The sequence below is a fragment of the Muntiacus reevesi genome, chromosome 14, assembly GCF_963930625.1.
Source record: "Muntiacus reevesi chromosome 14, mMunRee1.1, whole genome shotgun sequence".
Classification (NCBI taxonomy): domain Eukaryota; kingdom Metazoa; phylum Chordata; class Mammalia; order Artiodactyla; family Cervidae; genus Muntiacus; species Muntiacus reevesi.
In genome coordinates this window covers 48,822,962-48,836,568 of record NC_089262.1, presented here as the reverse complement: position 1 = coordinate 48,836,568, position 13,607 = coordinate 48,822,962, and the positions used below count along the sequence as shown (strand labels likewise).

At 36.9% G+C, this 13,607-nt stretch overlaps 1 protein-coding gene across 5 annotated transcripts in view; it reads left to right on the top strand.

The window, feature by feature from the left end:
- The window catches only part of PDE4D (phosphodiesterase 4D), a 1,548,416-nt gene that overhangs the window by 1,095,333 nt on the left and 439,476 nt on the right, over positions 1-13,607 (top strand). The window contains exon 1 of one of the 5 annotated variants that reach the window (XM_065905743.1): positions 11,423-11,565. The exons of the other annotated variants lie outside the window; for them this stretch is intronic. Coding sequence (XP_065761815.1) covers positions 11,438-11,565 — 128 coding nt within the window. The 5' untranslated portion in view covers positions 11,423-11,437. Of the gene's footprint in view, positions 1-11,422; positions 11,566-13,607 lie in introns of those variants that run through there. 5 annotated transcript variants of the gene reach the window in all.

The window sequence follows — 13,607 nt, the reverse complement described above, 5'->3', positions numbered from 1 at the left end:
TGTTATTTCCTAAGAGAGGATGGAATGCAGTAGACATCATTATTCTTTGGAAAAGGTCTCCGAGTCATGTTATAAAATCACCCTTGTCTTTTCATCTCTAAGCAAGATGGTACCAATTTATTTAAGCATTCTTAGTCTCAGTATAGTTTCCTATGAAAGTTCTCCAAGTGTCACTCTTCAAGCTGAGTGAGGTGTCTCATTTGATCAAGGAGTCTTTAAAAGGCAGATTGAATTCAAAGACCCTGATATTGCAATCCTTTTTGTCATCCCATTTGACCTTCTTTCTTTTGTCCTGAGCTGTTACCTTGATGCTTTGTCACTAAATTATCTGTTGTGTTGTGTTTACTTGGTATTGGCAAACCATATTTTCATTCCCCATATGTGTTCACTATTTGGTGTTCCCCACAAGTTACACTGCCTTGGTCTCCATTAAATTTTTTTTTTATACTTAAAGTTAACTGAATATGTGAGTGACTTTTTAAGATGCTGCCTTTTGCTTGTCTCTCGCGGAGCTTTCAGTCTGATTGAGAAAAATATCTAGTCCCAAAGCCCATCATTATTTACATTTGCCAATCAACACAGTATTAGTCATAAGTTCACTATCACTTGTCTGGTAAATCAGGAAAGTGCTGTAAAAACATTATATTTTTATCTTGGTAAGGCTTATGAAAAGGTCTCTTGTGGTATAATTGTAGAAACAATGGATGTATGGGCTAGATGAAAATGCAATTAAATATATATATTTTAAATGATGTCATTTGTTTGTTTATTTTTGGCTGTGCTGGGTCCTGCTGGCTGCATGGGCGTTTCTCTAGTTGCGGCTCTCGGGGCTGCTCTCTAATGATGGCGTGGAGGCTTCCCGTTGTGGTGGCTTCTCTCGTTACGCAGCACGGGATCTAGGGCACATGGGCTTCAGTAGTTGTCCCAGGTGAGCTCAGTAGTTGTGGCTTCCTGGCTCCAGAGTACAGGCTCAGTAGTTGTGGCACACCAGCTTAGTTGCTTTGTGGAATGTGGGATCTTCCCAGATCAGGGATGGAACCCATGTCTCCTGCTTTGGTAGGTGGATTCTTTGCCAATGAGCCATCAGGGAGGCCCTTAAATAGATTTTTTTTTTTTGCTAGTTGAACATCATAAATGAAGAATAAGGAATAAAGAATACTGAATAAAGAATAGAATATTATTCATCCAATCAAATATATAGAAGTCTGTTGCCAGGATGGTGAAGCTTCTAGGAACTGTGACATATTGAGAACAGTCAAAAGATCTGAAACTGTGGAGCCTAGAAAGTAAGAGGGTGAAATGAAAGCTCTCTTTGGATCATCACAGTGTTGTCATGATAGAAAAGAATGACGTTTGATTTTGAATGGCTTCCAGTCTAGAATCAAGATATTGTACATGTTGAAAGGTCAACTTTAGTTTGATACAAAGAACTTGGCAATGTTTGGATATGCTGAAAGCAGAGATGCTGCCTGGTGAAGCCCAGGGGGGTCCTCATCCCAGGAGGGGCCTGAGCAGAACCAGGTACTTGCTTCTCCTTGGAGAGTGTTCCTGCCTTAGGAGAAAAATAAATTTCCAATTACTCCTAATAAGTCTTCCAATTACAGGAACTTATTACATCAAAAGTTCTTAGCACAGTGCCTTTTATAGACTCCTTGATCAAATACTCAGGAGGTATTAGCCTATAATTGTTATTGGCAGTGACTAATCCATGAGTTTGTAACTGAATATTTGTCTCAAGGGGTTAAGTAAAGGGGAGGTGACTGTGTTTAAAATTTTGGCACCAGCTTCTGTTACTAAATATCAGTAATTAAGGTAGTTAACAAGGGCCTGGGCTGCTCCTAACTGATTTACTCTTAATTTATTATCACTTTATGTTTTCTGTAATTGCCTTTTATCCTATGTTACCTGGATTTGGGATTAATTCATCACACTTAACAGGGAAATTTTAAGCAGTTGCTAAATCCCAGTTGCTTTTATTAAGTTGTCTAGTGACTAACAGTAGCAAATAGTCCATCAACAAAGGAACAAGTCATGACAGAAAAACACATGGATCTCTTCCATTAATTAAAAGATATGTTTCAGTCTAGGGAGGTGTAGAATCTTAGTAACAGTTATGTTCTATATCACGGGTTAGCTGCATTAGATCCTTTCCCTTCATCGCCACAGGAGTCAGTTACCGCAGGAAAAGTAGCCCTTCCACCTCTACATCTCCTACAGATTGACACCAAGGGCTCCAGGGCAGCGAGGAGTCCCCCTCTTTCCCCCATACCTGAGCTTCTTGCTGCGTTTTTGTTTCTGTCACTTATCACCGCTCTTACATGTCTCTCTTCATTATATGACCATCTACCTATCTCTGCTGGAAGGTCAGTTCCAGGGAAGCAGGCACACTCACTTGTCTGTTTTGCTTCCTGCTGGATTCCCAACACCTGGAATAGTAACTTGACAAATACTTGTTGAATGAATGATTCAAGCTTAAGTGTCCTGGAAACTGATACTAGAAAGGTGTCATCAATCCTCTAGGGTTACTAAGCCATTTTTGGCAGCATAGGGCTGTAAACCAAAGTCACTTGGCTCCATAACCAACATCCTCATTCTTCTTTCCCTTAATTACAAATAATTCTCGAATTTTGCTGAATGAACCCAGGAATCTAGAGGCATTTGACAATGGCAAAGATATTTCACTGCTATATGGATTTGAGGACAGGGGCATAACTTTTGTGTCACCTAAATTTAAGAGAACATCCAGGTCAATACTTTTACTTCCCTAATTCTTTGCTGATCACTCTTTTCCATTTTGTTTCCTCTGGGATTTATTCCAGAGGAATAAACTAGAAACTAATAGAGTTTCTCTATTTCCTGTTATTGTTTCTTGGGTCATCAATGTAGACCCTAAAGAAGTGGGGGTACTGTGACAGATTTGGGGAAGCAGTTATGGATAAGACTCGGTCTTTGCCTTTGAGTTGTTTTCACGCTAGTGACTGAGCCAGCCTTGAATATTTGCAGTTCCAGGGTGAGATGATAGCCAGGTGATTTACAATCCAAACAATGATACTTTTGAGAGTAAAAGGAGGCACTATTTAAAAATCACACAGGAACAATATCTAGTTTTCAACGTTAATGACTATGAAATATAAATTCAAGCAACTGAGCAACTGAACTAAACTGAAATGATGACATAAGCAAAATACAAACTCAATGTAATGTTAGTCAACCACAGGGTTTCAAATAAGATCACTAATGTGCCAACTTTTTTTTCTTTCTCACAGTATGGTCGTTTGAAGTGAGTCCTTCCGTGATGCATGAATTGGACATCAAATGGATTTATGACTTCTTTTCCTAGATAAGAGTTATAGCATTTATTTCTTATTATATAGTAGGTGTTCAACTCATGCTGGCTGGCTAACTAGCTGAGGCAGAGGAATGAGTTGATATGTATTTTTTAAAAAAGTCATCCAGCTACCAAATATAGAACAGTCTTTGCCAAAGATACCTCCTCTTTGCTTGATGAACTAGTTGACATAGTAAGAACTTGCAGCAGTATTGTTTTTCATCTTCCATTTTATAATGATAGAAGACATTTGATTATTTGGAAATTAAGCCCTCCTCCTGTTTTAATTCTTTCTACTGCTTCCTACTGTTGGAAATTCTGCAGCTGAATATTGGCAACAGTTTGTATCTTGGCAAGCAAATGATGCTGTTTAAGGACAAAAGTGTAGGAAGTAGTATAGGACATCTGTTGAAGAAGTCATGTTGTCAGAGCCCATTATGTTTATTAAACTCATTTGTTTCCATTTTCATACATTCTAAAGCAAAATGTCACTGTTTAACTGTTCAAACAGTTTATAAAGAGCTTGGAGGTATAAATTGTGTGGGCCTACCTGAGACTTCAATGAATGAGCATCACTTTGTTCAGTTGATTTTATTGCTCCTTTAAGCTTTGTGTATATAATAGGTTCGTTGAGATAAGATTATCAGTAGTCAAGGGCCTTTGTTAGGTGTGAAACTGAAACCAACAGAATTTCCTGTCCCTGTTAAATGATACTGGGATAGAGCTACTTTCCCATCCCTGTGTTTAAAAAAAAAAAAATGAGAATGAATAAAAAACTTAGCTGCTTGCTTACCTTGCTTCTTCTGATAAAGTACTCTTAAGACCCTGTCCAAGGGAGTTCACGGACAGTCCAGTGGTTAAGATTTTGCCTTCCAGTAGAGGGGATGCCGGTTCAATCCCTGGTTGGGAGTGAAGATACCACATTCCTCATAGCCAAATAAATAAATAAATAAAATAACAGAAGCAATATTGTAACAAATCCAATAAAGACTTTAAAAAATGGTTCATATCAAAAATCTTTTTTAAAAGTCTTAATTAAAAAAAATAAAAATAAAGACCCTGTCCGAGGGGTCTTCTCCCTTGCTGCAGTATGTTTAGTTAACTATGTGTGATTTGCAGGTTTCTGCTGGGATTTTTGAGGAGGTGACAGTTAACAGATATAAAATTTTCAGACATTCTTCCCAATGGGATACTATTAGATGAATAAAACTTGTCTTAAGAAGGTGAAAAGCTCTGGTTCATTTATTCCAAACTTACCTTCTTATAAAATGAAGCAGTTGATTAATTAAGAAAAATTATCCTTGCTATAAAGTTAGGCCTGCTGATGATGCTGACTGATTTGTGAGATTTCATGATTTTTCAAGTTTTAAAAGGTATGCCATTAAGTCTCACCAGTTTTCACAATCTGCAGAATTGAGTCAAGCTAATAATATTCCCAAGAGGCTAATTTGTAAGTCAAAATGTTAACACTGTCTCTTACAACTGAAGGTATGACTGGTCTAACAACACCAGTTCCACATGATACCTTTTCTAGGTAACTCTAGTCAAGAAGTCAGATTCTAGATCAAAAAGTTGTTTGTGAATATCAGTCAGGTAAGGGGGAGTTGTAGTTTTTTTATTTTTTCTTAAGATTTGTTCGATGTGGATCATTTTATAAGTCTTTATTGAATATGTTACAGTATTGCTTCTATTTCATGTTTTGGCCATGAGACATGTGGGATCTCAGCTCCCCAACCAGGGATTGAACCCACACCCCTGCATTGGCAGTTGGGGTCTTAACCTCTGGACTCCCAGGGAAGTCTGGAAATGCAGCTTCTTAAGGAAATAGCTGGCTCCTTCATTTTTCACTGTATTTTATTTTGTAAATCATACTTTAAGGATTTTATTTTTTCATGTGACTCACTGCAGCAAGTTATCTAGATTTGGAATAATCAATGCTTTTGTTATTAAAAATTATTTCATTTTTTCCCAACCTAAGCATGACCACTGCCCCTTTTATTTGCATCTATAATAATCCTATTAGCCCCCTTCATTTTAGTATATTTTCAAAATTCTAGCACTGCTAAAGCTTACAGATTGATTTTTATTGAAATATGTTCCCAAATAAATAAGGAGGCCCCTGATTGCATAATTTTTTAAAAACAGTTCTATGATCTGTGAATCTCATCTCAGCTTTAGTCCCAAAAGATACCCAGATTTTAGGGTCTCCCTTAGCTATAGGAACTATTTTCTTTTTATTCACTACTCAAGTCTGAGCAATTTTTGCTAGTCTTAACAACTGTATCTGAATACATGCCAAAGATGCTATAAACACCAAATGCAAAAAAAAAAAAAAAAAATCAATATTTCTATTATTTTCTGCTATGTAATTTGCTAATTCATCTCAATCAATAATTTCTCTTTTTAGTTGATGGAATCCAAATTTTGAAATTTTGATAAAATTTCACTTGTCTTATTGAAATAGTAACGTGAGACATTCTAGAATGTTTAGATAGTATAGGTAGGAGAAAAGCAGAAAGTTAAAATCATCTGTTTCTTCCCATCCATATATAAATATATTTATATATTATGATGTGTATTATTTTTATTCTCTTGTTTTCAATGTATGAGTATATTTTTTTGTTTCTTGAAAACAATATCATCCTGTTATACTGTTTTATAACCTAGTTTTTGACTGTTAATATTTTATGAATTCATCTCCATGTCACTAGATATTATTTCAGAAGCCTAATTCCCACAGTGTCACATAGGTTCCCATGGATGGTGCCACATAGTCTATCCATTTCTTATTCAAGAATTGGAACAAACATTAGCATAATAAAAACTGATTACTCCTGCTCCTCCAAAAACATCTATGTAATGGAGAATTTCCCAAATGCATGTGGCTATGGAATTCATGTGCTTGTCCATGTTTATGTGTTTAAGATGCCAGTTAGTTTATCAGTGTAGTCTGTTTTTCAGCATAGTCATTTTTTATTGAATTCATGATATTTGTATTGAATGGATATTCCATTTTTTCCCAAGCATTTGAACATTAAGGAAATTTACATCTTTTTATTAATTTGAAAAACACTGTTATGTCCTTGATGGTAAATCTACATATGGACTTGCAGTGTTTCCTTCAATTTGAAACCATTTTGTCCAAGACTATATGAAGTATACTATGTGGAGTTTCAGAAGAAGATTATCAGAAAAGCTAATACTTTATAGAAGACTGATTAATTGATGAATTTGAAATATGCCAGTTATGTTCTCAAAACATATAAAATGATTAAATAAAGGCATAACCTGTGATTAACAAGGTGGTTGGACAACTACTTTGATAATTTAATTCTTGAACTGAAACTGTTTGCCCAGGCAGACACATCTCTGACATCCCCAGCTAAAACCCATGTACATCCCTCATTCCCTGAGAAGAGACTTCACATTCACATTACAGTGGTTGTTCTTTGTTAAATATTTGTGTTTGGTAGAATGCAGTGAGTAGTTTGACTACTTCAAATGTATTTCAGTAGTTAATAATTATTATTCTGGAAGAGTAGCTGAGAATGAAGGATTCAGGAGAGAGTTAAGCGAGTCTTTGGGACATCCAGCACCTTTATAATTTCAGCTGCTTTATTTAACAAGCAAGCGTGGCTTCGGTGCTAGAGTTGCAAGTGAAATAAGGCAGAATGCCTGCCCTCCAGAAACTCTGGTGCCACGGGGAGAGTTATAGATGCATGAAGAGCTGTGAAATGGTGAGTTAGAATCATATGTGGCTGGGAAAAAACATACGAGAGGCATCTCAGTAAAACTGAGGAATGGAGAACATGTTTTGGAAGAGATGACACTTAAAAGGAGTCAGCCAGCTGGAGAAGGGAGAGAGAAGTATGCTGATCAGAGGACTTTTCATCTTGAAGGTCTAGTTGTGTGAAAGAGCCGGACTTCCCAGGTTACTACCAGGGTTATCCATGACAGATACGGGAGTGGACATCAGAGCAAGGTCAGAGGGGATCTCTGTGCTAAACTTTGGATCTTAAATGTTGAGCTTTATCACTAAAGACATGGAGAGTCATTGAATGATAATAAGCAAAATAGTCACATGTTCAGATTCCTGTTTAAAAGTGATCCACATGATATTCAAGTGAAGAATGGAATTAAGGAGAAAAAGACGAGATATTAATTCTAGGCAAAATAAGAAAAATAATATTTCAGAGAAATATAATCTGCCGAGAGGAGTAACATAGTCTGTTTTTTGGAGCCAGATTAACTGGATCCTAACTCTGATTTCACTCTTAAGACTCTGACCTGGGGATGTACCTCAATCTCTCTGTGCCTAGCTTTTCTCATCTACAAAAGGGACGTAATGACAGTGCTCAACTCAATTATTTTATGAAGATTAAAAGAGCTAATTATAGTGTCTAGTGCATAGAAAGCATCCACTATTATTACTATCATTGCTAATCTAATATTGTTATAAAAATAGAGCATTATTATAGTATAATGATATGCTATTTAGTGTAATATGTTATTCAATTTATTCATGTCTTTAGGATTTGTGGCCTGGTTAGAAATGACTATCAGGCTGTATGGCAACAGGGCTAGAGAACACAGGAAGAAAACTGTTTAAGGAGATAGGGAAAGAGAATTGATGTGAATTAAATGCTGGAATGAAGCAGTTGTGGGACTTCCAAGTGGAATTTTCTTGTGAGTAGTTCATTGTAATGGCAGAAAGGTACGGACTCTGGAAGAAGATGTGAGAGTTGATTAGCACGTCATGGCTGTTTGATGCCACTGGACTGGATCCATTTGCTGGGAAATGCGTAGGTCAGAAAGTGAGAAAAGCTTTGACAGCTGAAGGTGGATATGAACACCAGCAGCGTTGCTCGCTGGTCTGGGTATGACAGAGAACACAGTGGGTAGGAGGAATCCTCCTAAACCACAAGTAAGGAAAAATGGTTCTGCTGATTCTTGGGCTTTGATAAGGTCATGAACAGATGATTTCCTGGTATCCTGAAAGAATTCCTTCAACTTTACAATTTGCCAAACCCATGATGCCAGGGTAGAGCTTTCGACTGAATCTTCTTTGATAAATATTGGAATTTTTAGAAGGGAAGTCCTGTGGCCTCAAACTGTTACTTACTAGACATTGCTTCTAATTGTTGTTAAGGACATGACCAGCATTGAACCTCTAAAATACCAAAAAATTGGTATTCTTGATACCCTAATGTGATTTCTGCCCTTGTTTTAGAATCATGGGGTTGACAAGTGAGATTTGTGCTATATTTTCCTGCCTTTCTAGTGATCATTCCTTAGTGAGATCTGAGCTCTATCTTGCTGTGAACCCGTTAACTTGAACATTAAGTTCTCCCTTGTGTTTGCATTTCCCCTAAGGTAGAGTCACCAACTGCTTCTGCCCAGCCTCAGAGAAAGGGAATTGTGTAAGATAGGAAGGCTGTCTTTGCCTCCTATAGACTTTGCCTCCAAGGCCACCGCTGCTAATTGGCCATCATTCTCAGGGATTCTAAATTCTTGGCAGGTTAGATTTTAAATGTAATCCCTTCTCATCGCATCTTGAGTACAAGTAATCCCCAAGAAATGCCATCAGCTTGTGGTAAATCATTGCTCAGGTACAAGCAAAAATGTCTCTGTGAGGAAAATCAAGGAATTTTGCCTAGCAGTGAATATATATTTTCTCCCATAGAGGTTTATGTCTTACTCTTCACTTTTTTTTTTCCTACCCCTTTTAGGAAATTCTTATATGAGGCAGTTCTTATTCTCTAATATTGGACAAAGACCCTTAAATCAGTTTACAAATAAAAATATTGTACTTGTGTTCTTAGGACCCTAAGATGGGACAGTAGGTCCAAAGGGCCCCTTAAATTGGAAAACTATAAATTATGCACAACTGTACATCAAAGTTGTACATCACAGTTAGTTGGTAATCATTAGGCACTACCACCGTGTTGTAAAATTTTATGCTATTTCCCCAATTATGAAATATTAGTAAGGAAGATATACCAAGGGCTGGGAACACGGCAGAACTCTGTCGGTATTTTATCTCCCATTGACTATAAAAATTAAGCAAAAATTCTTGGCCACCTCTCCCCTACTTTGGTGTGTTCTCTCATGTCGATGAGGCTCAAGTCTTCTCCCTGGTGTATCTCAGTTCAAGTAGACTGCCCTTTCTTTCCTAGGAACCCTAATAACAGTTTCATTTTTGCAAGGAACCATATGCAGTCACTGGGCATTTTGAAGTGCTGGCTACAAAGTGGCCTTATTTTTCTGCTGTAAAGGAACAGACTGGAATGTCGGAAGAGTGTGTTTTCAAGGGTGTGGGAAATAGACCTTTTCTGACGTGACTTTTAGGTGTGTACTGCTATAGGCTATTACAGGGAAAACTGCCCAGAATTTGGGACCTAGGAACCCACTTTCAGAAATAAAAGCTCTAACCATTAAGAATATATTGACAAATGTGTTTACTGTTTGTAGAAGCCCAAAATTATATGTCTACCACTAGACGATTGGTTGAATAAATAATAATGCATTCATTCTGTGGAACCTTATGTAATTGTTAAAAAGAACATACTAGATTTCTACGTATTGCCTGAAAAAAAATCCATGAATTCTTTTAAGCACAAAAATATTTGTAGAAGATTATATAAAGTATAATCCCACTTTACAGAAACAGGATGAAGAAGTCCTGTATATTTGTCAGTGTGTATGTGTGTATGTATATGTCTATAAATGCAGTGACAGAATTAGCATACAGAAAATTAGTGATATTAGCTCATACGAAAAAGAAATAAGGGTTTTATTTCTATACCTCTGTGTCATTTTGCATATTAAAATTACCATGTGTCATTTTGTAATAAAGAAGTACAAAAAGGAGAATCATTAGATAGGAAATGCTTGCTGTCAAATGGAAAATTATCTTCCCTTTTGAACTTAAAAAAAAATCTGAATTTAAATGATGTGGTTTAAATCCAAACATTGTCTGAATTTGGCCACTACAATATAAATTATAGCTTTCTCTCAGCAGACTTTGTGTTTGCCTGGGTCCCAGGTCTCTTAAATAAATAGGTTGTATTTATTCAAATGCTGGATAAGAAATCATTTTTCAAACATAAAAATTGCCCTGCATAGTACTCTGAACGCCTGTCTTGAGACTGCACATGAGGACCGCAGTGGTTGTGTTGCTAGAATACTAGGAAATGAGCTGAGGACTATTGAAAACTGCGGGCTCATGAAAGCTCTAACTTTTCCGAGATGTGTAGCTTTAGGGAGAATTTTGGAACGATTTCCAATTTCTCCAGTTTGTCTTTCACTGTTATGGGGGAAAAAAAAATGACTTTCAAATAGTAAAGAATTTCCCGTCAGTTTTTCGATAGCTTTTCTTCCAGCGAGCAGCTAGGTTCCTTCTGAGAGAATATTTCTAATAAGAAAAAAAAAAAAGCAGTTTCAAAGTCCAAACTAGTATACAAAAGGCTTTGCTGACCATTTTTTTAATGTTCCTGAGGCTGAGTTCAGTTCTATTGTGAACCGTAATTTATGAGGGAGAACCCACAATTTTTTGACCAGCAAATTGGAAAACCACCATAATCATTTCCATGTGCCCATCTCGTTTTCTAAGGATCTCTAGTAAGTTTAGCAAACAGTTTCCCCGCTTTGAAAACATACCAAATAATTGATTATTTCCTCCCTCTCAGGTGCATGTTTGGTGTATAGTGTTGCTCTGATTTCCCAACCTCTGTAACATTAGGTTGATGTTCTTTTAGACATCAGACAATAATGGATTAAACCTTGCTGCCTACTCAGAGATCTCGTCTGAGTGGAAATGGGTTTTTGTGGAGCTACAGAATTTTTAACCTCATCTACTCAGCCAATAATTGGTCAGAGCACCGATTCTGGTTAGAAATAAGCAACAAGCTTCCTGTATCCATGAACAGAAAACAAGCGAGTGCGTGTATCCTCTGAGAAACACGGGTTTACTTTTGAAGCGAAGCAGCACACAGCGACCAGACAGCGCATATGTCTGAAATCCATTCTCTGACACGTTCTTTCCAGCATTTCCCAGGAATGCTGGGCTGACTCCTAAGCCTTGTTTTTACTTCCTGCCTTTTGGATAAAATGAGTTTGCCAACCAGCTGTGAGTACCTAACCCTGGGGAAGATGGCTAGATTCCGAAGCCCTGCATATGTTCATGGATCACCTTATGCAACCAACAAGCCCATTGACATTAAGCCACAGAGGAGACGGTAACTGCTTTCCTTTCTTCTAGCTGTTTGTCTGTGAAAACGTGTTTTGTTGCCCGTTAGTAACTGCTTTGGAGGTCTGCTGAGCTGGGAGGGTCAGGGTGAGAGGTTAGTTCTAAAATTCAGCGTACTGGATAGCTAGAAAAAAATTAACCAAAGAGGAAAGACAGCTGGAAAATATTCTTAGCTTAGCTACTAGCACAAGCTGATATAGTTTCAGGGTCTGTAGATTTTAGGAATTTAAGAGATGGCTAGTGCTTGTACTACCTTCAGAATTATGGTGAATATTTCACAGAGGATTTTCCTGAATAATGGATATATTTATTAAAATCTCTTATTACCAGATTCCCAGTATCTCACAATCTACAGATAACATTCTTTAATGCCTAAGTGTGATAAATAGGTTCAAATTCTATTAAAAAGCATTGATTTACATGTGGTCACTATGGAAGCCAGAATAGGCTTAGATATTTTTCCTTTGAAGAAGATGTCATTCGTAGATTAAGGTTCCAAAATTGTGCTAACTCACAGTCTCCACACAGACCCACACCACACACACACACACACACACACACACACTCTCTCTCTCTCTCCCCCTACCCAGGCCAGGTCACATTGTATAATTAAGAGTTTCAAAGTTGAGCTGAGTGTTTTCATTACAAGAAAAGAGGTAGTGCAGTAAGAAAAACCTTTCTTATCTTCTAGCCTTTTTACTGCAGTGTAAAAATAGGGTTGATATGTTTGACAAGTGGGTCTAAAACTGATCCCTCAATTTGGATTTTATACAGTCTATTTTCAGTTTTTTCAGAATGAACTTTGGGAGCATTTTACAATGAGACTCTGTTCTCTGTGAAAATGCTAATTCTCCATAGTTTTATGAAATCTTGAAATCAGAATCCAAACTTCAAAAAGGAACGTTACTTACTGAAAGACTGTCATAATCAGCCTACATTTCTGTTTTTCCTCTTCTTATGATGCATGTATAAACTCACACATAAAGGATACATTTTGCCAGACATGACCTTATTTGTAAACATAGAGGAACATAAGGATATTTAAATGATTTTTTTCTAAAAGTTTCCAAACTCTCAGAAATCCCTTGGGGTTAGTTTTTCAACTGTTAAAAAAAAAAAAGTTGATGGGAATGAACTTTTAAAAAATTTTTGTGAGAGGAAATATTCAATTCTCTTCCCCAAGTACAAAGGCTCTTCCTGTCAACCTCTAGGACTATTTGAATTTATAATATGCTGGCAGTAACTAGCAACTGTGTCAGAGAGCATTAGGAAAATGTATCCTGAGACTCCCTACACAGCTCAGTTTTAATCAGTCACCCAACTCCCTTCTGTAATTAGGGGTGTGGCACCCACACCACAGAGGCACACAAGACACCAAATTGTTAATATATAGTCATGAAAATGTAACATTCTTCCATAATAGGGGATGTTGCATCTTGAAAGCCTACTTGAAATGGATATGCAATACAGGTTGATAGAATTGTTGCCTATAGCTTGACAAAGATAATTTTTTACTAATATCGCATTTATTGAGAGAGACATAGTGGTTATGGCATTGGCTTGAAACCAGTTAAAGAGGGTTCAGTTCCTTCCTTTTTTATTTTAAATTTACATCAGTAAGGTCTTCAAGTGCGTCAATGCTGTGTTCCTATTCACATTACCTTACCTTTTTTTCCACCTAAAAGTAATCAACTTCCTGTGTAAGTCAGCAGAATTGTGTGTTTATATAAGCTGATAAGTATATGTATGTAGTGTGGACTCGGCATGTTGCTTGTACCCAGACAAGTTCAGACTTATCTTCAGTCACTTTTTACACTGAGTATTACAATGTATTTTCCGAGCAAATATCCTTGCAAGGTGTTTGACAATGAGCAGTATTTTGTAGTGTAGACCTCAAATTTGTAAGAATGTCTGGTCTAGCTTGTCCGTCAGTACAATACATTGCTTATTATATACAGCAAGTAAATCAAATAAATGGCCTTTTGTTTAAAAGATATGCAATCATTAAGTCATTATGTGTAGAGCTTCTAT